The sequence below is a fragment of the Plecotus auritus genome (assembly GCF_963455305.1).
Source record: "Plecotus auritus genome assembly, chromosome: 1".
Taxonomy (NCBI): domain Eukaryota; kingdom Metazoa; phylum Chordata; class Mammalia; order Chiroptera; family Vespertilionidae; genus Plecotus; species Plecotus auritus.
Genome location: NC_137770.1, coordinates 172,363,344 through 172,391,095, shown reverse-complemented (window position 1 = coordinate 172,391,095; position 27,752 = coordinate 172,363,344). Strand labels below are relative to the sequence as shown.

At 41.3% G+C, this 27,752-nt stretch overlaps 2 protein-coding genes across 3 annotated transcripts in view; one reads left to right on the top strand and one right to left on the bottom strand.

The window, feature by feature from the left end:
• INTS12 (integrator complex subunit 12) overlaps positions 1 to 25,659 on the bottom strand; it is a 30,879-nt gene extending 5,220 nt beyond the window's left edge. The window contains exons 1-6 of one of the 2 annotated variants that reach the window (XM_080661975.1): positions 25,238 to 25,659; positions 16,026 to 16,190; positions 12,079 to 12,231; positions 7,829 to 8,016; positions 4,963 to 5,122; positions 1,230 to 1,376 (exon numbers count right to left, since the gene is read on the bottom strand). In XM_080661975.1, coding sequence (XP_080518101.1) covers positions 1,230 to 1,376; positions 4,963 to 5,122; positions 7,829 to 8,016; positions 12,079 to 12,231; positions 16,026 to 16,181 — 804 coding nt within the window. In that variant the 5' untranslated portion in view covers positions 16,182 to 16,190; positions 25,238 to 25,659. Of the gene's footprint in view, positions 1 to 1,229; positions 1,377 to 4,962; positions 5,123 to 7,828; positions 8,017 to 12,078; positions 12,232 to 16,025; positions 16,191 to 25,171 lie in introns of both variants that reach the window. The other variant, XM_080661976.1, reaches the window with a different exon arrangement.
• Positions 25,387 to 27,752, top strand: part of GSTCD (glutathione S-transferase C-terminal domain containing) — a 133,850-nt gene continuing 131,484 nt past the window's right edge. The window contains exon 1 of the mRNA XM_080661949.1: positions 25,387 to 25,614. The gene's annotated coding sequence lies outside the window, so the exon portion shown is untranslated. The remainder of the gene's footprint in view (positions 25,615 to 27,752) is intronic.

Below are 27,752 nucleotides of genomic sequence, written 5' to 3'. Positions count from 1 at the left end.
GAGCTGTAGAGGAAACCCTTTTCTGACTGCTCATTGGCTAAGCTCCCGGTATACCACTCGCAGTGTTCTTGGTAACTTGGGTAATAAGAATCTAACAAGGTGATCTAGGATTTTTCCACCTCACTTCTGGAGGAAAAAACGAAGGTCTGCTGCTGGAGAGCTAAGAAATGTCATATCCTTTCCTAGCTGGTTTGGCTCAGTGGATAGAGCCTCGGCCTGTGGACCGCAGGGTCCACGTTTGATTCTGATCAAGGGCATGTACCTAGGCCGCAGGCTCCTCCCTGGTTGGGGCCCAGGTCAGGGCTCATGCAGGAGGCAACCAATCCAAGTGTCCCTCTCACATTGATGTTTCTCTCTGTCTTTCCCTCTCTATTCCACACTCTAAAAAATCAATGGTAAAATATCCTCAGGTGAGGATAAAAAAAGAAAGAAATGTCATATCCTATGAAAGAGACATCTTGAAAATGCCTAAAGAAAGTTGTCATTTTTTCGTGGTGAAGGGTTGATTAAAACACCTTGTTGGCTGCAGCAGCTGGCAGTGGCAGCAGCAGCGGGGTGATGGGGGTGGCACCTTCCCCTGATCAGCCTGGTCACCTCCTGTAGAAGGAGGCCAGACTGCGGCTTAGGCCTAAGATGTCAGTAGGACATCCCTTGAGGGTCCCAGACTGTGAGAGGGGGCAGGCTGGGCTGAGGGACCACCCTTCAGTGCACAAATTTCATGCACCGGGCCTCTAGTCCTATATAATAAAAGCCTAATATGCTAAGTGTTGGCCATTCAACCAATCAAAGCCTAACATGCTAATGATATGCTAAGGCTGCTCAATCACTCGCTATGATGTGCACTGACTACCTGGGGGCAGATAGTCGACCGGTTGACTATGACATGCTATGACGTGCACTGACCACCAGGGGGCAGACACTCCAACTGGTAGGTTAGCTTGCTGCTGGGGTCTGGCTGATTGAGACTGAGTGAGATGGGCCAGACACGCCCTGGAGCCCTCCTGAGGTCCCTCCCCAGCTGGCCAACCTCCCGTGTTCCTCCCCAGCCCCAATCGTGCACCGGTGGGGTCCCTTGGCCTAGCCTGCACCCTCTCACAATTGGGACAACCTTGGGGGATGTCTGAGAGCCGGTTTCGGCCTGATCCTGCAGGCCAGGCCAAAGGACTCCACTGGTGCATGAATTCGTGAACTGGGCCTCTAGTCTTAGATAAAAATGAAATGTACTATACCTTGACTTCTGTTCTCTTAAATGCTAGAAAAGTTGTCTCTTGTTTGAGTTTAGTTTCTGGTTTTTTAACCAATGGATCTTTGACAGCAGGAGCTACAGAAACAACTGTGGGAGCTGGTTTCTGTGGTGGTTTCTGAGTTTTTTGAGCCTGTAGAAATTAGTGTTAAAATTAAATTAGCTTTAAAATCTTAGTTGAATGCACAGAAAAGACAATGAAAAAAATCTATCACAGTACTCATTAAGCTGAAATATAGTTGAACATTAAACAATGTTGTGATCATACTAAAAGTATAGACTCAGACAAATTTTTATCATATTAATGCTTTTATACATTCTTTAATTTCTAAACAATAAAGATAATAAAAGCTTTAAAAATCATGCAGATTAAGATTAGCTAATTACCATTTTAATAAGACAAATCAAATTGTTTTTTAAGAAAAGGAAAATCACAAACTATTTGTACCCGTAATACAGTACATTTATTTCTTACTATGGCTGGGTAAAGACTTAGGAGTTTCATTCTTGGGGTTCAGGCATAAGTCTCTGGGTAACTGAGAATGAGTTAAAAGTAATTCAGATCAATTATATGGTTTTAAATACAGACTGGGAAGAAAACTTATTAATGATAAGTGAGGAAGCTTTTTGAGGTTTTTCCACACTATAGAAGTAGGCACACTGAATTCTTAGAGAAAGCTCACAAATAAAAATTTCTATGTTATTAAAGACAAATTTGCATCCATTGTTCCTTTACAAGCATATTCAGTTTTATTTTGACCAATAAATAATTTTTTCTTATTTTATATAACTAGGGTTTTTTTTTGTTTGTTTTTTTTTTACCATCTGATCTGTTTCAAATGTGGGTTTTGGGGATCAATTACGATCATGTAAGTGTTTAGCATATTGTATGAAATATGTTGAATGCTGACAATATGAGTTGCTGACAATATTAGTTACTGTTTATTCATTATACTTATTTACAAAGGATAAGGAATTTGGAAGAAGCCATCCACAATGAATGGAGAAAAATGTTCCCAGCCATTCAATTGTCTCTGACAATCCTAATAAGGTCAAATAGGACTATACCAGGGAATTTATTAATAATTTGTTCCCACTTCTGGAAGTTTGAATACAGACTGTTTTATCCTTGTTTGGAGCTTTTTGTGGAAATTTCTTGTGCTGCGGTTGATGTATTATATATAATTTTGGTCCTTAAGTCTCAATTCATCCCATTTTTTATATCACATACTTTCCACTGAAAGTGCACCTACTTTCAAACGTCATTTATAAAGTAACATTCAAGTCAAGAATATCATTAAGAATGCTAAAAGATTATCTGTGGTAAAACATCTCCTAGCTGCAGGAAAGGAGGGCCCATCTCACTCTACTGCAAAACCATGTTCTGAGAATGCCACTCTCAGAGTAAATCAGAAATACATGGTTCTGTAACTACAGCTTTCCATCTTATACATCCATCCACCTACATCTACTGTTCCAGAGGTTAGCTCTGAAGACTGACCTAACGTGTGCTTTAGCGATGAAGATTCATTACAATGAAGCCCAGACAGGACCTCTGCCTGGGAGCCATGTTTAGTTCTTCTGCTTCCTCTATTTCACTTAGCTGCCTTAGAAGTATAATAAGAAATGCCAGAAGCTTTTGTCCTTTGTTAGTAATACTAGTTTAGGGAACTAGGATATTATCACTGACTCAGTGCTACTCAACAAAGGCACTACAATTTTCATTGGGTGACTGCCTCAGACACTGCAGAAAGTATGTAATTCTCCACTCAGGGCAATAATTGCCAGTAAAGCAGCAATTACAAATACCACATATTTCTAAATGCTGCTGAGTAGGTGTATGTTATTACTGAGACTGAGAACCACCGCAATAAGTCATATGAGTCTCTTAGCTAGTGTTGAGGCAAAACTCATTTCCTGGTAGAGAGAAAGTTTTAGAACAGAAGAATGACCTTTGACTCTGCCAGATACTATCACAACATTCTTATCTAGGTCTTCCTATAATAATGTGTACTGCAGAACCTTCCCTAGTTGGAGAAGTTAGTGCAAGGAAGGAGATATAAGAAGCTATTTACAGTATCTTTGTGATATTTTGGAGAAATAACCAATGCATAATATGAGGATCTCACTGAAAGCAATTATACTTAGAATGACTGGATTTAGCATCCCCAATGTTTCCAGATTTCTTCCTCTTATAAACCTTGTGTTTACTGGATCCAGATATTGAAGCTAACTTCAGATCATGCCTTTTGGTTTTCCCCAGGTTCACCCTTGGTGTATTCTAATCATGTTCTAACATTAGTCATGGTTCCCCACTGAGTACTTTGACTATTGGAAACACAGACTAAACTTATTGATTATTGATTTCTGGTACTAATCCACATTTTCACCATTATACATATCTTAAATTGGAACAACAGAATGTAAGACATGTTCAGTCCTGAATTCTGCTCTGGTGCTATGCCAATGAATAAGACATGGTCTTACTGATAAATAAATTGGGCATTTGATTTGCAAAGATGATAAAGAATAAAGGGTGTCCCAGATGAAGAGAATCTGAGAAGTAAAACATATGGGGACATGAAAATTCACCACAGACTCAGGGAATGATATATTTAGTCTGCCATGGCCAGAATGTATGGGATATATGGTGAAGTGTTTGGAGAGAGGATACAAAACTAGACTTGTGTCAAAGAGAGAAGGCCCATATATCTACTCTAATGAGTATAATCTCATTCTATCAATAATCAAAAGCCCCTGGGTATACTTAAACAGATAGAATTAGATAAATATTGCAGTGAATAAAGTAGATGAAGGGAGGCAAGAAGACCTCTTAAGAGGCTAAAGCAACAGACAAGAAATGAGAGATTTGTGGAGTAGGGTAGTAAGAGCAAAATGAACAGATATGAGAAATATATAAGAAGCAGAATTAAACAACAGGATATGGAATTAAAAGAGATATACAGGATAATGTCTTCCAATTGAAGCAATTGGGGGGGGGGGATTGAGTGGAAAGAGAACAATTTTAATTTAAAAACATTAAAGTAACTGAAAGCTATCCAATCAGTTGCCAAAATTCGCACCAGGAAGAGAGTTAGAACTATAAACATAGATTTGGTGTAAAATAAGTCATAAAAAATGGGGAGCAAAAACTTAGAGAACAGTGATTACTTCATTAAGATACAGTGAAATAAAAATAATTTTAAAAACTCTGAAGATATACTAAAGACAGACACATTACTATCACAAATCAGTTATTTTGTCTATTACCAATTCTTAGTAACTATATCTGTCAATGCACATATAAACACATTTTTTGTACACAACTACAAGTGTAGTGGTCTAAGCTCACTCAGGAACACACATTTTCAGTATTTTGCTACCAGACTCACCAAAGACAGGCTTTCTATCTCACCATTTCCCACAATGCATTATAGTATTTTTAAATATTTAGAAGTACATTGAAATACTAATAAGAAATATTCATGTTATTTTGTTGCTATATTAGAATAAGTAAAAGCTGAACAGAGAAAAGTGCATATTACCTGGTCTAGTCTTTAAGCTAGTCACATAAATAAAACATATACATTTTATAAACATTTAAATAATCAGCTTTATGATTTATTTTTCAATATAATAATCGAATTTTTATTTTGAAAAGCCATATAAACAAAAATACTGACAGAGACTGTTTAAAATAGAAAAAAAATTATTCCTACCATTCTTTTCATTTGTCTGGTACATCGGGCACAATACCACACAAGGCGAGGGTCATTCACTTCCTTGTCTGTCACTTGGGGCTTATGGCAATCTTGGTGGTAGAGGTTATGGCACTCTTGACATTCTACTAATTGGTTACCAGATGCCACTGTCATTTGCCTAAGGAAATATAACATTAAACATTGCACTTATTTGAGTGCATGCAACAATTTAAAGCCATTTTAAGGTGGTTTTGGGAAAGTTTGATATATAAAAGATGATTAAAAACACCAGAAAACAAAAAAGCAAAATGACAAACCCCAACATGTAGCCTATACAAACACTTCCTTTCTTTTAAAGCTTATGCTCAACCATTAATAAATATATAAGGTGCCTTAGCAACTACATTTGGGTATATTCTCCTTGCCTTTCTCTTATAATATTTTTATTTCTCCTAGAAGTAGTAGACTTTGGCTAGTCCTCCAACAATCTCATAACATTTTCTTTGTACCTCTGTTAAATTCCTTTTTATTTGTTACTTACATGTTGTTCTATCATCTTCATTAATATATGAGTTGCCTAAAAGTGGGAACTGGACCTAACATACAGTGCCTAGCACATTACTGTGCAGACAAAGGTGTTCAATAAATAAATGTCTTATCAACTGAATAGCAATATGTATACCAAAAAAGTATAAATTCCAATAGCACAAAAAGCAATCCTATCTAATAAAGAGTAAGATGCAAATTGACTGTACCTCCACTACACCTACAAGTCACGCCCACCAGCCAATCAGGAGCAAGTATGCAAACTAACCCAACCAAGATGGCTGAGGCCACAGAGAGAGCAGGAGGCTTGGGTTTCCCTGGCAAAGGAGGGAGGCAAGCTTTCTGCCTGCCCTGGCCTGCCTTAGCCTCCACTTAAGGCTACAAAGTTTCAACTATAGAAGATAAATAAATCCCAGATACCAGGGCCTCCGCTTGGGTCGCCGGGGGGCGTGGCTGGCCTGCAAACCACTGCAGGCCCCTCAACCAGGCCGCCCCACACCCCAAGGGAACCCCCACCCTGATCTGGGACAACCTTCAGAGCAAACCAGCTGGCCCCCACCGGTGCACCAGGCCTCTATCCTTTCTAATCCTATCTAATAAAATAATAATATGCAAATTGACCATCACTCCAACACACAAGATGGCTGCCCCCATGTAGTCAAAGATGACTGACCCCATGTGGACACAAGATGGCCGCCACAAGATGGCCAGCAGGGGAGGGCAGTTGGGAAGGACCAGGCCTGCAAGGGAGGGCAGTTGGGGGCGATCAAGCCTGCAGGAGAGGGCAGTTAGGGGTGACCAGGCTGGCAGAGGAGGGAAGTTGGGGGCGACCGGGCCTGCAGGAAAGGGCAGTTGTGGGGGACCCAGGCCTGCAGGGGAGGGCAGTTAGGGATGACAAGGCCTGCAGGGGAGGGCAGTTAGGGGTGACCAGGCCTGCAGGGGAGGGCAGTTAGGGGTGACCAGGCCTGTAGGGGAGGGCAGTTAGGGAAAACAGGCTGACAGGGGAGCAGTTAGGCATCAATCAGGCTGGCAGGGGAGTGGTTAGGGGGTGATAAGGCTGGCAGGCAGAAGCAGTTAGGAGCAATCAGGAAGGCAGGCAGGCGAGCAGTTGGGAGCCAGCAGTCCTGGATTGTGAGAGGGATGTCCAACTGCCCGTTTAGGCCTGATCCAGTTAGGATAGGGCCTAAACGGGCAGTCGGACATCCCTCAAGGGGTCCCAGATTGGAGAGGGTGCAGGCTGGGCTGAGGGACACACACACACACCCCTCCCCCCGTGCACCAATTTCATGCACCGGGCATCTAGTCATCACATAATAGGTCTCCTGATGGACGGTTACTAATTCTCTCCCTGTTATTACTTTGCAATTTATTTCTTTATTTAAAAATAATAACCTTCATGGTAGATAAAGGGTGAAACAAATGTATGCAAAAACAATGAATCCCTAACAAATGATCCCATTCAAAAGTACATATAACAAGACCGGTTCTAAAGTTTACAAAAATTAATAGTTATTTACTTAGTCCCAGTACACCAGAATTTAACATTTTCATGAATAAAAGTTCAAAAAATATAGCAATCTTTTCTGCTATGCTAGGCAGTAAAAGCCATTAGCAATGAAAAATATAGCTGTGGCATCAAATAGTTTAAAATCTAAGTTGTTCTGTTTCTTTTAATTAAATTTATTGGGGTAGCATTGGTTAATAACATTATATACATTTCAGTTGTACAACTCAGAAATCTTTCTTCTGAATATCAACCTGAAAAATTTGAAGACACTTATCCATAAAGATATATGTACTGCTATAGACAAAGATAATTATCTATGTTTTTATACCTATGTATCCATGTTTTAAAACAACACTCAGAATAACCTTTGTGACCCACTGATTTCATTCCATTATCTTAAGGAAAAGATTTAAAGGTGTTTTAAGAAGTGATATATATCAGTTTACTTTATAAGTACTATCAACCATTTTGGGAAAGAAAAAGCAACACCGACTTCTTAAAAAGAATGATGGAAATAATTGAGTCTGCTGAACAGACTCTTCCTCACTAAAGAATAAAGCAATAATTGCTTTCTCTCTAGAACCCAAGAATGCAGAAAATATTACCACAACATAAGAGATTAAAGATGCCACAGTCAGGAAAATAAAATATTAGACTATTTTCAAGATGTTAAATTGCTATATTGGCAGTTCATAGGAAATAATCTACTTACCTCTTATCCACATACAAATAATAAAAACAAAATAAAACAATAATTGGTCTGACATTTTATTGTTTAGTTGTTTGCTCTTTAGAAAGAAACAAAAGAATCTGTGGCAAGGCACAACTTACCTACAAACAACACAAGCCAATCCCATCTCCATAGCAAAATCATCCGCACTGGTCTCCTCAAAACTGGAAAGGTCAGCCATAGCTAAATCCTTGCTGGTTTGCACGGTAATGGGAGAGGACCGTGTCTCTGGTTTCTCCAATCTAGGTTTCTTTGGAATGTCAGCTCCTTCAGTGGTGTCTGATTTCATCTATAAAAAGCACGCAATCAGAAAGTAACATGTTATAATAAACTTTAAATCACTGAGAGACAGATAGGCAGCATGCAATGACCAAGTCCACTTGACAGATATTTTTACATAGTTAGGGACAAACCTACACACTAAAGATCTGTAGAAGATTTATAACGTATTCATAATCAGTATGTTAAAAGAAACCAGCAAGGTAGAAATAAATAAATCAGAACAGCTTAGTATGTACCTATATTTTTCTTTGTCCCCTCAACATGGGAGTTCCACTGGGAGTTTGACCAGGGGGCGGGGCTGGCCAACTGCGGGGAGGCCCTGGCAGGCAGCAGGCAGCTGGGGGGAGGGAGGTCCCGACCGGCAGCTGGCAGCCACTAGGAACCCTACCCATGCACGAATTTCGTGCGCTGGGCCTCTAGTTTATAATAAAAACTCTCAGCAAAGTGGAAATAGAGGAAACATATCTCAACATAATAAAGGGCATATATGACAAATCTACAGCTAACATCATACTCAATGGGGAAAACTTAAAGCATTTTCCTTAAGATCAGAAACAAGACAGGAATGTCCACTTTTACCACTTTCATTCAACATAGTACTGGAAGTCCTAGACATAGAAAACAGACAAGAAAAAGAAAGAAAGGACATCCAAATTGGAAAGAAAAAAGTAAAACTGTCATTATTTGCAGATGACATGATATTGTATATAGAGAACCCTAAAGGTTCCACCAAAAAGCTACTAGAACTGATAAATTCAGTGAAGTAGCAGGACACAAAATAAATATCCAGAAACTAGTTGCATTTTTATTTATTTATTTTTTTTTTAAATATATTTTATTGATATTTCACAGAGAGGAAGGGAGAGGGATAGAGAGCTAGAAACATCGATGAGAGAGAAACATCGATCAGCTGCCTCCTGCACACCTCCCACTGAGGATGTGCCCGCAACCAAGGTACATGGCCTTGACCGGAATCGAACCCGGGACTTTTCAGTCCGCAGGCCGACGCTCTATCCACTGAGCCAAACCGGTTTTGGCAAGTTGCATTTTTATACATCAACAATTAACTATCAGAAAGGGAAATGAAGAAAACAATCCCATTAACAATTGCATAAAAAATAATAAAATACCTAGGAATAAATCTAACCAAGGATGTAAAAGACCTGTACTCAGAAAACTGTAAGACACTGAAGAAAGAAATTGAAGAAGATACAAATAAATGGAAGCATATACCATGCCCATGGATAGGAAGAATTAACATTGTTAACATGCCCATTATTATCCAAAGCCATCTATAGATTCAATGTATTTCCTATCAAAATATCAATGGAGTATTTCACAGAACTAGAACCACAAAAGACCCCAAGTAGTCCAGCAATTTTGAGAAAGAAGAACAAAATTGGAGGTATCATGCTATCTGGTATCAAACTATACTACAAGGCCATAGTAATCAAAACAGCATGGTACTGGCATAAAAACAGACATATAGATAAAAGGAACAGAACAGAGAGCCCAGCAATAAATCCATACCTATATGGTCAATTAATATTTGACAAAGAAGGTAAATCAGACAGTCTATTTAATAAATGGAAAACTGGACATATACGTGCAAAAAATGAAACCAGACCACCTTCTTACACCATACACAATAATAAACTAGAAATAGATTAAAGACTTAAATGTAAGACTCAAAACCATTAAATCCTAGAAGAAAACATAGACAATAAAATCTCATAACATTTTTATTCATAATATTTTTTGTAATATATTTCCATGGTTAAGGGAAACAAAAGAAAAAATAAACAAATGGGATTACATCAAACTAAAAAGTTTTTGCATAGCAAAGGAAACCATCCACAAAATGAAAAGACATCCAACTAAATGGGAGAAGATATTTACCAATGATGCATCTGGTAAGGGAAGAAATGGGCAAAGGACCTGAATGGACACTTCTCCAAAGAAGACACAGATGGCCAACAGACATATGAAAAGATGTTCAACATTACTAATTATCATAATAAGGCAAATTAAAACCACAAGGAGATATCACCTCACACCTGTCAGAATGGCTATCATCTATGAATCAACAAACAAGTGTTGGCAAGAATGTAGAGAAAAGGGAACCCTTGTGCACTGTTGATGGGAGTGCAGAATGGTGCAGGCACTATGGAAAACAGTATGGAAATTCCTAAAAAAATTAAAAATGGAACTGCTATATGACTCGGTGATTCCACTCTGGGTGTATATCCAAAGAAACTTAAAACACTAATTCAAAAGAATATGTTCACCCTGTGTTCACTGCAGCGTTATTTACAATAGCCAAGCTATGGAGGAATCACAAGTGCTCATCAATAGACAAAATGGTAAAATAGCTGTGGTACAAAAGCCGTAAAACACACACCATGAAATCTTACCATTTGCGACAACATGGATGGACCTAGAGGGTATTTTGCTAAATGAGATAAGTCAGTTAGAGAAAGACAAATACCGTATGATTTCACTTATATGTGGAATCTAAAGAACAATATAAATGAACAATCAAAACAGACACAGACTCATAGATCCAGAGAACAGACTCATGGTTGCCAAAAGGGAGGAGTGTTGGGGGCTGGGTAAAAACAGTGAAGGGACTGAGAAGCACAGATTGGCAGTAACAAAATAGTCACAGGGATATAAAGTACAGCATAGGAAATATAGTCAATAATATTGTAATAACTATGGTGCCAGGTGGGTACTGGAAATATCGGGGGAAACACTTTGTAAAGTATGATTGTCTAAGCACTGTGCTGTACACCCGAAAGTAATACAAATAATATTGAGTGTAAACTGTAATTGAAAAAAAGATAGTAAAATAAAATATATTGAAAAAAAATATTAGTAAATAATGAACTATCTACCAGTCATGCAGACTTAACATTGCTATATTTGCTTCAAAGTAAATTCTGTCTCCTGGCTTTAAGATATAAATGTTGTAGATATACTTGTCAGATTGGCAAAAATTAAGTAATGTGGCAAGACATGGAGAATTTGGCATTCTTATACTTTATTGGTGAGAGTATATGTGTAATATACTTTGGATAGAAATCAGCCTAGTAATGTTGAAGATGTACCTGTCCTATTACATCCTTTGATACAGGTATACATCCTATTGAAACTATCATCATGTGTGCAGAAATAAGTATAGAACAGCTTATTGAAGCTCCACTATAACAGAGAAAAAGGAGAAATAGCTAATTACTATTTGTTAAAGAATGGATAAACTGGTTTATTCATGAAATGAATATTACTAGTATATGGTAATAAATGGAAAACTGGACATATACTGATCAACATAGGTAAATTTCAAAAGCACATTGTTGAGTGGAGGAAAATGTAAGTTAACCAAGAATGGAGATATACACACATACACACACACACACACACATATACATACAGTATAGCATTTATATAAATTTAAAAGCACAGCAAACAATACAATATAGTTTATGAATAAGAAAAATACTTTTTAAAAGTATGAAAACATGTGGGACTAATATACCCCACCTTGAGGGCAGGGGTTATTAAATTTTAATGTAGTTACTACTAAGTGCTAAAATATTAAAAATTAATTATGTGCATAAATCATTCAAAATAGATAACCCAAGAATTATTTGTAGGCTTGTTAAGGTACATGCCATTTTGTAACAAATTTCAGTTTAGTCATTATACCTTTACTTTTCAATTTTTATTTATTCCTTTACTCTTTATTCTTTCCTCTCTATCTCTTCTTGTCAAGTGCTTCATTCAGAATATTTGAGTTGTGGATTAAAGTTTATACTTTAAATTAGTACATTCCCTGGCTCAAATATTTGGTGGCAATGACTTCAGTAAATAGTTCAAAATATTTCCAAATGTTACTCATTTTTCAAAAAAAATCAGTATCTATAATTATCAAAATATACTTACTGAACGTTATTATGTACTTTGTAGGCACTATTATTAAAAGAAGTAAGCACAAACTATTGTTTCTGCCTATAAAGGACTGATTACACGGTTTGATTGTTTTTACTAGATTAAAATAAAATCTTACTTTATCAGCAGGTCTCTTCTCAGCTTCCTTCTTTACCTTTTCAGTTGTGAGAACCTTGCCATTATTATTGCCAGAAGGAAGACTGGATGATGTTTTGGGCTCTTGCTTAATGGAAATAGTTTTTGTGCTTGCAATTTTGGGTGGCTCCACATCCTAAAAGGTGAAATGAAAGGATACCCATAATTAAGTATTTAGATTTAACATATCATAAAGAAGTAGATCATAGATCTAAATAATCTTCAGTTAAAAATTAAGACATCATGTTGTGACCAAAGTAAGGTCCTTTTCTTTAAATAGCTTTTTTGAGAAATAATTGATATATAAACTGTACCTATTTAAAGTGTAAAATTTGATAAGTCACATCTACAAAACCATCACTACAAGCAATACTTTCATCCTCCAAAGTTTCCTTGTGGCCCTTTGTAGTCACTCCTAGAGGTATCAACCTAGTCAGGGGTGGGCAAACTTTTTGACTCGAGGGCCACAATGGGTTCTTAAACTGGACCGGAGGGCCGGAACAAAAGCATGGATGGAGTGTTTGTGTGAACTAATATAAATTCAAAGTAAAGGAGCGGAGGGGAGAGCAAGAGAACCGGATAGAACAGCCGGATCCGGCCCGCGGGCCGTAGTTTGCCCAAGGCTGACCTAGATAAACTATTCCCTCCCATCCTCCGACAACTGCTGATCTGCTTTCTATAACAATGAATCAGTTTATATTTCCTAGAAATTATATGCTGAATGGCAGTCCATTTAGTGGATATACCACAATTTGTTTATCCATTTACCTACTGATGGACACTTAGGATGTATAACATTTGGGGCTATTACAAATAAGTTGTGAATATTCATATACAAGTCTTTTGTTGGCATATACTTTCATTTCCCTAGAATAAATGTCTTGGACTAGAATGGCTGAATCATGTGGTAAGTATATGTTTTTAACTTTTTAAGAAACTGCCAAACCATGTTCCATAATGGTATACCACTTTACATTTCCACCAGGGTTAAACAACAGTCCCAGTTCCTTCACATCCTCACAAATACTTGGTATAGCTAACCTTTTTAATTTTAGACTTTATGATAGGTATATACTAGGATATTATTATGAATTTATCTACATTTCCCTAATGACTAATAATATTGGACATTTCAAGTGCTTACTTGCCATACATGAATCTTATTTGGTAAAGTGTTAAAAATTTTGGTCCATTTTTTAAAGATGGAGTTGTTTGTTTTATTATTGAGTCTAAAGAGTTCTTCATAGATTCGGGATACTAGTCCTTTATCAGTTATATGATATGCAAATATTTTCTCCAAGTCTTGGCTTGTCTTTTCATTTTGTTTTAAGCTTCTAAGCCTTGTTCTTACACTAAAGCTTTGCTAATATATATGCACCTCACCCCTTCCCACTAAAAGAGTGCATTTCCCTATTCTAAGTAAAACATCTGAATGTGGTCTATTTTTCTATGATAATACATTAAAGTATAAAAATATAAATGGGAATGCTACTTATCATCTTCAGAATAGTGGTGCCTCTGTGGAGGAAGGAATGAGAAATGGGCTTTAGACTCACTGGTAGCAGGGCTTGGTTTACTCTTGAGCTGATTGTCTAGACTGGAGTTGGAAAACTAAACCCTGTAGGATAAATCTGGCCTACTGCCTGTTTTTATAAATAAAATTAGATTAGAGCACAGATATATCCACTCATTTATGTGGATATCTATGGCTGCCTTCATGCTATCAGGAGGAATTAGATAGTTGTGACAAAGACCACCTGGCCCACAAAACCTAAAATATTTACTATTTGACTCTTTTTAGAAAGTTTGGTGACCACTCCTGTAGACTTAGGAGTGATGGAGAAAATGTCAATGATGTAGATTAAATATGAAAGTGTATTGTGTGGCACTGACAAGCATTGCTCAGTGATTAGAGCATTAGCCTGTGCACCTGAGGGTCGCAGGTTTGATTCCCAGTCAAGGGCAGATACCTGGGTTGCAGGTCTGATCCTTATCCCAGGTAAGGGCACATATGGGAGGCACCCAATCGCTATGTCTCTGTCATATCGATATGTCTCTGTCTCTCTCTTTCTTCTCTTTCTCTCTCTCTTCGCCCCACCCCCACTCTCTCTAAAAAATCAATGGGAAAAACATCCTCACTCCTCAGGTGAGGATTTTTTTTTTAAAGTGTATTGCATCTGCAACATAAAAAACTGAGAACACAGTCTTGCAGTATTTGAAAACTATCATCTAATTCAGCAAAGAAGTTGCTCAAGTCATCAATAGATGACTTAAGTTCCAATTTCATTATTTAAGATTTGACTTACTAATGTAAATGAAAATATCAACCAATTTTTACATTGAACTACACTCGAAGAGCCGGCTGTTAGTGTTTATAAGCACACCACTGTCTCCAGGTGACTCTTATGCATGCTAAAGTTTGAAAAACTCTGGTACAGATCATTCTCACATAATTCTAGAGATGGAAATGTTCAGCTGAAGGCTAAAATTAAATGAACCTGTGCTTTTTAAATACCTCTCCTCCCAGGGTATTTTCTGACCAAGAGAAGTAACTTCTAGCTAGAAACTTAAGGACAGCAGCCTTTTTAATCACAAATTTTTCCTGTACTTTAATAAACTTTCTTTTGTTTTAGAATATCAAAATACTGCTTCTTTAGTAATAATAGGTTTTTCCTACTTGGAAAATACCAATACTTAGAGCAGAATAATCTTGGTAGTGTTTTGTAGAGTTGTATTAACTTGGCTGGTTTGCACTCATTGAACCTACCAGAATGAGAATGATAGAAAAATGAGGTCACAATAAAAAGTCCTGAGAATTGTAGAGCTAATGTAAAAAGAAGGCTGGGGGCAAAATACCACTGTTTACTTTGGTCCTGAGCCTGACATTTGGCCCTGTCTTGAGTTTGAGAAGCTGGATTAGACTGAGCTAGTCATTTAGTTCTGTCCCCACCTTTTCAGTTTGGTATCTAGTTTCACAGACCTGGATGACTTGGAGTTCCAGGCTAGAGATTTAGAAGGGTATAAAAGAATGCCTTAGGAGGTATTAGAGAATATAATAGCTATCATTCACTAAATGCCTATTGTGTACCTCATAAATACTACACTAGGGGACTTACACACTATATATCTCTTTTATTTTCACCATTTTGCAAGACAGTTCTTATTATCCCCATTTTACTAATAAAGAAACAGTCTAATGAAATAAAGCTACTATCTACCTCAGTTTCCTTATTGTGAAATGAGGGAAATATATAATACCTATCTGAAAGGACAGTTATCACAATTAAAAATAATTATACACATACACCACCCAGAAAAGTACCTGGGACGAGGTAAATGTTCAGGATATGTTTCCTATTACCACACAACTAGTAAGAGGCAAGTTGGGATTTAAAACAGGTGTGTGCTTACAAACTGTGTATTCTTTACATATAAAGCTGCTTGGTCACTTTGTTATTATTATCAGGATTGGAACTATGCAGTTCTCATAGTTCATCCATACCTTCTTTCCCCCTTAAATTTTCCTACACAAATATTCAATTCACTTCAATGCAAAACCCTTGTCCTTCTACTTCATTTTTTTTTTGCCCCTAAAATATTAAAAGATAATTACAGTTTTATTCAGCAGCTTAAAAAAAACAACAACCCTCTGATCATAAAGAATTTGAAATTAAAATGTATCATAAATAATTGGTTTCTATACACATAAAGTAGAACAGACTATCCTTACACCCAACTAATTTTTCTATGTAGTATACTAGTAACAGTTCTCTAAAAGCTTGAAGGAAGAAAACAAAATTAAAGACTATAATTCCTCAGCTACAGGAAAGATCATTTGGCAACGAGAACTATTTTAAGATGGTCTAAATGTTAAAACTGTACTACCACAGGCCTTAAAACTCCCTCTAAGCTTTTTATTCATGTAGGTACCTTTTGAGATGGACGGTAACTTGAATCAATGCCCCGAGCCAAAGATTCATCAAGTAAGGCTTTTAGCTTTTCAGCAGAATCCTTACTCTTTGAATGTAAGAAGCCTAGTGCTTTCAAAAAAATGGGATCAAGTTCCAAGTTCACAGTGGCAGCCATTGCAAACACCTGAAAGAAAAAAAGAGGGAGGTAATTTAGAGACAATGAGTCAAGTTTATCTACATTTTGTTTATAACAAGTAATGCTGTGCATATGATACAAAACTAAAAATATCCAAAAGGTTATTACAGAGAGAAGTAAATAACCGTCTGAATGGCATATCTAGTTCTTTTTCCCTGAAGCAAGAGTTATCAGTTTTCTGTGTATCCATATCCAAGTTTTAAATCCAGATGAGCTCCTCCATGCTACAAAGACCCCTCCTAACTTCATTTTAAAATATATACTTACAGATATGCAAATGTATTTTTTCTGAGGAGAAAGAACATATCTTTCATTTTTCATTGACCACCCTCCCTCAACCCAAATTAAGAACCAGTGAAGAAAAGGGATATCTAAATTTGTGAAAATAGATACTAAGAAAAATGTTAAGGTATGATTTTCATTCATTTTTATGATCTACTTAGCCATAAGAGCTATTTTATTAAAACACAGTGATTAGCTTTCCAAAAAAGTTAAACCACTATTCTTTAAATCCTTTTCTGGTGTTATTGTCTTACTAGAGGCCCAGCGCCCATAAAATTATGTGCGAGTAGCTCGCTTCAGCTTGCCTCAGCTGGCTGCCCCGCCCATCGCCACTCATAGCCCTCCACCACTAGTAGCTCGTTGCCCTGCCCTCCGCCACTCGTAGCTCTCCACCGCTATTAGCTCGAGCCCTGCCCCGCCCGTCGCGAGAGCCGATGCTCGTTTGGTCGTGACAGCGTTATGGCGTGACAGCCACTGGCCTTTTATATAAGAGACTAGAGGCCCATTGCAGGAAGATTCCTGCAAGAATAGGGCTTCCAGCGGGCTTCCCTCTCGCCACTGCCACCCCTCCCGCCCCCTGTGCTTTCCCTTCCCTCCCGCCGCCTCTGCCCCCCTCCCCACACTTTTCCTCCCGCCGCCGCCCCCCCACCCCCTGCGCTTTCCCTTCCACAGCCACCCCTCGCTTTCCGCTTTCCCTCCCTCATCCTTCTATGCTGTCTTCAATCTTCACTCCGTCTGCGTATGCAAATTAACCGCCATCTTTCGTTGGGTTAATTTGCATACTTGCTCTGATTGGCTGGTGGTTGTAGCGGAGTGATGGTTAATTTGCATGTTTCTCTTTTATTAGTGTAGACTAGAGGCCCAGCACATGATTAAATTGTACGCATGTAGGGTCCCCTAGGCCTAGGCTGCCATCAGGGCCATGTCCACCACCCCGCGACGCTGCCGGCATCCCGCCCCGCGATGCCTCGCACGCTCCATGGACACTGCTGGTGCCCCACAACACTTCAGGGATGCTGCCAGTGCCCCAGGGGGTGGAGGGGGCCCAAGAGGTGCTCCAGCACCTCCTGATGACCGGTTGTTTGGTTGTTCCACGTTACAGCGTCACGACCACAGGCCTTTTATGATATAGATTGGGACTAAGTAACTAGCCTTCCTTTAGCAAAAAATGTTACCTTTCTGAAAACCCAGGAACATTCTCCTGACTTGTGCTTGCCATTTTCAAGTTGATTTCATAAATTAGAGATGACTTTTTTCTATTATTTGGTATTGTTAGTTAGTAAGACACACACATTTTTTGAGATTCTAGATACTAATAAAACATTGGATATATACATATATATGTATATATATATAAAATAAAACAAATATACACTTACAGTTCCATACACATGAACTTGATGTATTAAAGTTTATTTTACATAAAAATGTCTTCTCAACCCTTATTTATATGACAGGGAAAAAAAGACTTAGGGTGGTAGCAGGGTAATGGTTAGCAGGCGTCCTCAAACTACGGCCCGCGGGCCACATGTGGCCCGCCGAGGACATTTATCTGGCCGTCCGGGTGCCGCTGCCTGTCCTGCTTAGCAGCCAACTCGTCCCGGGCCCGCAGTGCACATAGGAATTTGTTCATAGTTTTTTTTTTTAAACTATAGTCCGGCCCTCCAACGGTCTGAGGGACAGTGAACTGGCCCCCTGTTTAAAAAGTTTGAGGACCCCTGGGTTAGAGGATGCATTGCTGCAGCTTTCACCTCAGCTATCTGTCTACTTAGTTCTCATCTCCAATTTTGAATGCCTCAAAAAATATACTAATGATAATCTCATTGGATCACATTAAGATTGTGGTATCACATGCCTTAACCTACTTTTAAAAAGCAAGGTCTCTGAGGGATGGTGCCATATCTACCTATAGTGCCTATGATAATGCTCTGTGTCTAAGGAGCTTAAAAATAGTAAAGATATATATATGTAAAGGCTTATGAAGTTCTGAAACATTAAAAAGTTTTCATTTGCCATTAATACCAATGCTATCATGTGCTTGCTTCTACTTCTGGTTGTCACTTTTTCAAATATTTCTCCAGGCAAGGAATTGCTAAAATAAAAACGTATACTATGACTTCAATCCTTTGATCAATATTCTAGGGCTTGAAATCCTCGAGGTTACTATTAAAATAATGCAACACACTTGCACTGCTAGTGTTAAGAATCTGTCAGCAATTCCACAGTAATCTCTCATTTTCAGGAATTTATAAAGCCATTAAAACTTGCTGTAGGTTGAATTTTGGCATATGAAAGCTCAGCCTGAAAATGGATTTTATTTGTTCCTTCCCCATCCACTTTCCCCCAAGCCCTCTCCAACTTTGACAGGACACACACACACACACACACACACACACACACACACCAAGCTTTTTTTTTAAGTTTTCTAGAAGGTATTAGATATCAATTTAATAGCCTCAAAATTATTGTCAAATTCTATGCTCTACTAAAAATCTGAATCACCCATGAGAAGAAATCCAAAGGTAAATACCAAAAGGAATATAACCTACAATAACCTACCTCAGCCATATTAATAAGAATTTAACAAAAATTGAGAAGCAACCTCTGTCATTTTTTAAACTGTATTAATCATACATCACCTATATATAATAATAAGTACAGAAAGGTTATTTTAAAATTTGCTCATGGAGCTGGTCATCATCTATATTCTGAGGAGAAAACAGCTCCTCATTAAAATATCCATGATGAAAAGGGTAAAATTGCCACTCTTCCTGAGTACACAGCCTAGTCTTTCTATTTACCTAACTTTTCATAAGGAGCATAGTAGTTTACTTATCCAGAAACTATATATATATAAAAGCCTAAGTGACCATTGCAACTAAAACAACTGAACGGATGACTGAACGGGCTGCGTGGGGCGACCAGGCCGGCAGGGTGGTTAGTGAGTGCCGACCAAACGACTGAGCAGTGGGCTGTGTGGGGCGACCAGGCCAGCAGGGGGCTTAGTGAGGGACGACCTAACGACTGAGCAGCAGGCTGAGTGGGGTGACCAGGCTGGCAGGGGGGTTAGTGAGGGACGACCAAACAACTGAACAGCAGGCTGTGTGGGGCGACCAGGCCGGCAGGGGGGGCAGTGAGGGGCAACCAAACGACTGAACAGCAGGCTGCATGGGGCGACCAGGCCGGCAGGGAGCGGGGGAGTTAGGGGCGACCAGGTCGGCGGGGGGGGAGGTCAGTTGGAGGTGACCAGGCCGGCAGGTGGGGCAGTTGGGGGTGACCAGACCATCAGGGGGCACAATAGGGGTGATCAAGCAGGCAGGCAGGTGAGCAGTTAGGAGCCAGTGGTCCCAGATTGTGAGAGGGATGTCCGACTGCTGGTTTAGGCCTATTCGGACATCCCCTGAGCGGTCCCGGATTGGAGAGGGTTCAGGCTGGGCTGAGGGGACCCCCCCACCCCGTGCACAAATTTTATGCACCGGGCTTCTAGTGTTTTATAAGATACTGACCAAAGGATTGATACTTAAAAGAATGCTTATAACAAATTAGAGAAACCAAAATTCTATGCTGAAAAACAGAAGCAAAGTATTTACTGTTATGCATTTCCATAATCAGAAATTAAATGTTTACATTACAGACTAGTGGCAAGAGTCAGCAACTACATTATAAGACTACAGGCTTTGTATCCCTGCCCTAAATTACTAACATGTCCCTCTCGCCCAGTGGTCTCTACAGTGGAATACAAAAAGAAAAATGTTAGAATTCCTTTTTTTTAAATTTTTATTAAAATAAACTATTAATATACAGTTATAGTAGTACTAGAGGCCCGGTGCATAAAATTCGTGCACGGGGGTGTGTGTCCCTTATCCCAGCCTGCACCCTCTCCAATCTGGGACCCCTCGAGGGATGTCCGACTGCCCGTTTTGGCCCGATCCAGGTAGGATTGGGCATAAACGGGCAATCAGACATCACTCTCACAATTCAGGACTGCTGGCTCCCAACTGCTCGCCTGCCTGCCTTCCTGATTGCCCCTAACCGCTTCTGCCTGCCAGCCTGATCACCCCCTAACCACTCCCCTGCCAGCCTGACTGATGCCTAACTGCTCCCATGCCAGCTTGTTTGCCCCTAACTGCCCTCCCCTGAAGGCCTGGTCACCCCTAACTGCCCTCCCCTGCAGGCCTGGTCTCCCAATTGCTCTCCCCTGCAGGCCTGGGTGCCCCCCCAACTGCCCTTCCCTGTAGGCCCGGTCGCCCCCAACTTCCCTCCTCTGCCGGCCTGGTCACCCCTAACTGCCATCCCCTGCAGACTTGATCGCCCCCAACTGCCCTCCCTTGCAGACCTGGTCCCTCCCAACTGCCCTCCCCTGCTGGCCATCTTGTGGTGGCCATCTTGTGTCCACATGAGGGCAGTCATCTTTGACCACATGGGGGCAGCCATCCCGAATATTATTCTTTTGTTAGATAGGATTAGATAGGATAGAGGCCTGGTGCATGGGTGGGGGCTGGCTGGTTTGCCCGGAAGGGTGTCCTGGATCAGGGTGGGGGTTCCCTTGGGGCATGGGGCGGCCTGGGTGAGGGGCTTGCAATGGTTTTCAGGCCGGCCATGCCCCGCAGAGACCCAAGCGGAGGCCCTGGTACCTGGGATTTATTTATCTTCTATAATTGAAACTTTGTAGCCTTCAGCGGAGCCAAGCCTCCTGCTCACTCAGTGGCCACAGCCATTTTTGTTGGGATTTATTTATCTTCTATAATTGAAACTTTGTGGCCTTGAGTGGAGTTCAGGGCCGGCCAGGGCAGGAGGAAAGCTTGGCTTCCTCCATTGCCAGGGAAACCCAAGACTTCTGCTCTCTCCAGCTCCGTGGCTGCCGCCATTTTTGTTGGGATTTATTTATCTTCTATAATTGAAACTCTGTAGCCTTGTGTGGAGTTCATGGCCAGCCAGGGCAGGCAGAAAGCTTGGCTTCCTCCATTGCCGGGGAAACCCAAGCCTCCTGCTCTCTCCGTGGTCACAGCCATCTTGGTTGGGTTAATTTGCATACTCGCTCCTGATTGGCTGGTGGGCATGGCTTGTGGGTCGATTTGGCTATTACTCTTTTATTAGATAGGATATGCATATATTGATAACTAAATACACATATATGGAAGTGTGCTCAATTTTTTTTGTTTTTTTTACTCAATGATGAGAAAAGTTTGGAGGCAAGTGCTTTAGCCTACCTAGCAAATTCTGGTTTCCCTCAAACCCCCCACCTCCATTTAACCACCAAACCTTAAGTACATCTCAAATTCATCAACACTTATTACCACCACACTAGATCAAGCTACCATCTCCATCTATTATCAGGGCCACAGCAATAGCTTAATCACTTCTCCCCACAACTACTCTAACCCCTCCAAATCATTTCATATCACTCACTTGCTTAAAATGCTCCTTAAACTTCTCACTGTCCAAAGGTTAAAGAACAAGATTCTTAACAAGGTCTCCAATGTGCTATATGATCTGATAGCACATGTAAAGCAGTTATGACAGTACCTGGCACAGAGCACATGCTCATTAAATGTTACCTAGTACCTCAAGCTATTCCCACTCTGTTGTATCCACATGACTTACCGATATTTCAAATCTTTCAACATATCTTTTTTACCTCAGCACTTTAGTAGTGTCCCATCCCCCATCTTATTCATTCTTCAAGTCTCATTTGCTGCCCATATTCTTACTGGTCCCAAAACATCCTGTACTTATTTATAATAGTTACTACACTGTTAATCATGTAAACAGTGTTTGTCACCCTCACTAGAATGTCAAATCCATGAGGGTCAGCACTAGATTGATCTTACCTGCTGCTGTAAAGGTATATCTAGCATTGTGCCTGACAGATAGCAGGTACTCAGTAAATGCTGACCAAGTTAATATGTTATCTACTTCCTCTTTCAAAAAACTTTCTCCCCCTTGAGTTCTATTATATTCCACTTTTCTGGTTTTCCTCTTCTATCTCTGACAACTCCTTCTCTGGCTTATCTTCTCATCCTTGTTTTTCTTGGTGTCGCCCAAGTATCTGTCCTTGTCCATCTTCATTAGTTCTGGAACCAATTTCTTCCTTGGCAATTGTATGTACAGGGGTGGGCAAAAGTAGGCTTATAGTTGTTCATATGGAAAAAGACAGGTGATGATTATTGCACTAGCTTTATTCACTCTCATGTACTCACAACTATAAACCTACTTTTGCCCACCCCTGTATTTCATGTTTCCAACTATCATCTCTAGGCAGATAATTTCGTGTTTTCCCCACTTCAATCTTTTTTAAACTCAAATTTCACATTTCCAATTGCTTCATCAAAATGTCTGCCTGCTTATCCTAATAGTATCTCAAATTCAGTTATGACTAAAATTCAGATTATGAATATCTTCCACAAAAGTTTATCGTCCTGCAATTTCTTTCCATAAATGACACAACTCTCTATTACTCAGGCCTGAGGCCTAAATCTCTCTCCTGAGTCCTCCCCCTGCTCCTTATATACAAACAATCAGCAGGCCTTTCCTGTGGATTCTGACTCTGTAACATTTCTTATATTTTCTCTGTTTTCACTTCTGCTACTACTCAAATTCAGGTCTTTGTGAGCTTTTTTTTTTTTTGTATTACGAAAGTAGTATTCTCCTTGACTTCAATACTGTCACCAATTAATATTCCGAAACATTTTTATTAAAAATTTTTTCTTCCTCAAAAATTAAGGCTTCCCACTGCCTTCAACATAAAGCCCAATTTCTTGGCCTAGCATTTAAGAAGATCCTTGGCTAGCGAAAAAACTTTAGTTCTTCATCTTGATCTTCCTTACAATAGAGCCAATACCTGGCCTTGCCACTTCCCATTTTTCTCTGCCCAGAAAGCTTTTTAACCATTTTTAGATTTCCAAATCCTATCAAAACCCAGTTCAAACACAACTTCTCATGAGGACTATATACACAGCTGGTGTGTCCTTCTCCGCCCCAAATACAGCCAATAATCTCCCCCTCCTGGTATGTCTTTTAGTGCTTTCTCATGGTACTGGGACTTTCTAACTTGAACTATACCCTCCCCCCCGCCCCCGCAAAAAAACTAAACACAAAAAACTGTTATACTCTCTATACAACTCTGAGTACTGTAAGCGGAAAGTTTATATTTATTTTGCTACTTTGCAAAGTGCCACAAAATAATGGCTATAGAATTAGTAAGCGATCAAAGTCTAGTGTAATGGCCTTTTCTCTCCTACTCAATTCTAATCATTTCCAAAGTCCCTTCACAAAAACAACAACAAAAACTCAAACCTATCACTACTCCCCTCCTCCTGGGAAAAAAACCCCTAAATATCAATAAAGTAAAAGTGAAACAAAAACACCTTCTTCATGACTGGGGACTTGTACAATGTTACTATCTGCAATACTCTCTTCCCAATCCTTCATCTGGCCTCAATTCATTAATCCCACTGGACTGTAAACTCCATGAGATCACGGACCCTTTTATTCCCCCCCCCCTTTTTTTTTTAAATTCACAGTTATATACCTAGTGCTTGGTACCTGACAGGTACTCAAATATATTTATCGCATGAACTACCAAGTTTTGTTGAATTAACACCTTCTAGGGCTTCTGTGATCTCTCCAACCTAAATTGGATCTGCATATATAACTATGCTAGAGGCACGGTGCACAAAATTCGTGCACAGATAGGGTCCCTAGGACTGGTCAGAGATCAGGGCCAATCTGTGGGGTGACCCAGACGGGGTGACAGGGAGGGTTCCCACTGGCACCCAACTTGGCCAGCCTGGCACCGCTCACTCACCGGACCTGCCCCCTGCCGCCATCAGCAGTCACATACCTCTGCAGGTCAACCAGTGGGGCGATCAGGGGACCCCCGCTGGCACCCACCTTGGCCGGGCTGGGGCCTACAGGCTGGGGGCAGCTCCTGCGTTGAGCATCTGCCCCCTGGTAGTGCATCATAGCAGCTGGATGTTCTGCCAGTGGGTCAATTTGCATATTAGGCTTTTATTATATAGGCTACTTTCTCCTAGATCTAGTTTCCCACCCTAAATGCACTCTTAAAAGAAGTCCAAAGTTGATCATCTGCACGTGCATGACTTCACTGAAACCTACTCAGGAAGAGTGCAACATTAGGACTGCCATCTCATAATGGCTCTAGAAAGCTTTGCCCTTTGTGCCTTTGCAAGGTGCACCCCTTTCTAATTAATAAGTATACTTGTTAAAGATGCTGCCCTTTTTACCCCTCCACTGAGTTCTTGGCCCTGGGCTATATCCATACCTTAGGGACACAGCTAGGAAGGCAGGAGGACATAAATCCCCAAACCACCAAGGGACAGAGAACCTGAAAAGGGACAGCGGGCACTCAGTAGGAATGCCAATCCTTTGCTCAAAGCCTGGCACACCCAAGGCCTAGCACGGGGGAAGGTTCTTGAGAGGGAGCCCCAGAGAAGATGAGAGCCACGGACAGAGGGAGCGGTAAAGTCAAGTCACCAAAACGCTGGAGGAAAGTTCCAGACAGGGTTTCCAGGGCTTAGCCTTCAGGCCGTGCCCTCCGCCCGCGCGCACACCCACCAACACCGCAGACAGGGGACAGCGGCAGCCGGGGGCACGCGACCTCCCGCAAATTAGGTTTCCCCTTAAGAAGCGAGGAGACTAAGGCCCCCAGGGAACTACTCTCCCACCTCTTCCCTCGCGGAGGTCTCGAGCCTCCCAGAGGCGGCTGGGAGGGGTCGCTCGTCACAACTCACCACTGCGCCCCGCTCCTCCGTCCTTTCCCCGTAGAGCCTTCCGAACTGTCCCCGCACCGGGGTCTCCGAGAGCGGGGAACAAAGGTTCCCGAAGCACAATCGAGGGGGGAGCGTTTTTGCTGTGCCACGGGAGGAAGTGACGTCACTTCCTTTCCGGTCGGCCGGATTTAGAATGACAGCCAGTGTACTGCTGTTTCCCCAGACACGCAGTCTTCTGTCGGTCCCCGGTACTTTCTGGCAGCTAGCTAGGGGTCCACTAGCGAAGACTCTGGAAGCGGCCTCGGAATCCCGGCCCGGGCGGGGCGGGAAGGCGCAGGCGGCCCGCGTGGCCGATACGTTCCCGCACCCTCCCTGCCTGGCCGCGCGTCTGCGACCAGGTAAAGAGGGCGCTCGGGCCGCCGGCTCCGCAGTCCCCGCCAACCCCCAATGCTACTCTTTGCTTCCCGGGCGACAAGGCTGACGCCGGAGGGACGGGCCAGGGCCAGGGCGTGGAATTAGTGTTCTGGTCTCTCTGGCCCCTCATAGCCCACAGGTTCTGAGGGTGTGGGTTGGGGCTCCGGGCTTCCTCCGCGGGTAGGGGGAACGGAGCAGCTTCTAGTCGTAGGAGTCAGTGAGGCCGTTAGCCGTTTGCTCTGTAATTTTAAGAACTCTTTCATCACACTTTAACTTCTTTTCCATTGGCACTTAGTTTTCCATTCCAACCCTTCCTGATTGGAGAAAGCAGTTCTTTCTGTGGGCATCCTGCTTAACAGTTGCTCCAAAGGATTTGCTTCATTTTGGGCCACTTCTGCACACCAACATTGTTTCACTTCTGTTTTAAACTTCAGCAAAAAGTTTGCGTTTAACTTGCATGAAAGTTGCTTTGGCTTTAAAAACGTTTACTAATACAGGTACTTCCCATCCCAACTCGACCTTATTTGGGGATTAGGCGACTTGTTTTTCCCCCGTTTATTTTTAATGCCAGGATCCCTTAATGCCACCATCCCATTCCTGTCTTAAGTTCTTGAATGTCAAGGAAATGCCAGCATTTAATAATATATCTTGTGCTAAATTATTGATCAAGAAGCTACAATACTTTTTCTAAGCTTATCTATAGAAAGTGCTTTAAGGATAAAAATGCAAAAGCTGGCAAGAACTAATGATGTGACATTGAAAACATGTAAACATGTTCATTTAAATATTCTATCTAATAAAGAGGGACTATGCTAATTGACCATGACTGTCACAAAGATGGCTGCACCCACAGCTGAGGCCAAGTTCCCTTAAGGAGCCTTAACAAGCAATCAGCAGGGACCTCAGGCCACGCCCCCCATGTCCTGGTGGGGCTTGACAGGGGACCTCAGGCCGTGACACCCCCGCCCTCCTCCCTGCCCCAGTGCCAAGCCAGGGGACCTCAGGCCACGCCCCCCCGTCCTGGTGGGGCTTGACAGGGGACTTCAGGCTGCGCCCCCCACCCAGTGGGGCTTGATGGGGACCTCAAGGTGCACCCCCAGTGCTGGGTTGGGGGAACTCAGGCTGTACCCCTGCCTAGCGGGGCTTGACGGCGGACCTGAGGCTGTGCCCTCCCGCCTGGCCGGGCTTGACAGGGGACCTTAGGCCATGCACCCCACCAAGTGGGGCTTGACAGGAGATCTCAGGCCATGTCCCCCACCTGGTGGGGCTTGACGGAGAACCTCAAGGCACACCCCCTGCCCTGGTCTGGGCTGGGGGACCTCAAGCCATGCCCCCGTCCTGGCACCGGGCCAGGGGACCTGAGGCTTTGCCCCCTGCCTGGCAGGGCTTGACAAGGGTGGGACTGGCCGGGTCTGGATCTAGCCCAATGGGGGTGGGCCGGCCGGGTCTGGGTCTCATGCAATTTTGAGGTGCATGTGGGTGGGCGGGGACTTGACTCTGGGTCCCATGGTGAGTGCCAGACTCTGAGAGGAGGAAGTTTTTCATATACATTTTACTAATTTTCTTTCATCTCTGACACTTCTATTATAGAGAAAGGCAAATAGCAATATTAAATTATATCCTCTAATTAATCCCCTTTTAATATGCACGAATTTTGTGCACCAGGTCACTAGTTGTAAAAATAAATTCTCTGTTATAAATTCAACCAAGTGATTTGCTGTCATATTTATTTATTTATTTATTTACTTATTTATTTATTAAATATATTTTTATTGATTTCAGAGAGGAAGGGAGAGGGAGAGAGATAGAAAGTTCAATAATGAGAATCGTTGATTGGCTGCCTCCTGCACGCCCCCCAGTGGGGATGAGCCCGCAACCTGGTCATGTGCCCTTAACCGGAATCGAACCTGGGACCCTTCAGCTGAGGCTCTGTCCAGTGAGCCAAACCAGCTAGGGCTGCTGTCATATTTAATAAAGCATTAAGCTATATGAGGTTTTTTTTTATTATTATTACTGCCTGGTAGGAAATACATACTACTCAGGATTGCCTTAAGCATGCTCAATATTTGAAATTGTGTTTGAGTTCTACCTGAAGGCATCACTTTAATAGGTCTCACTTCAA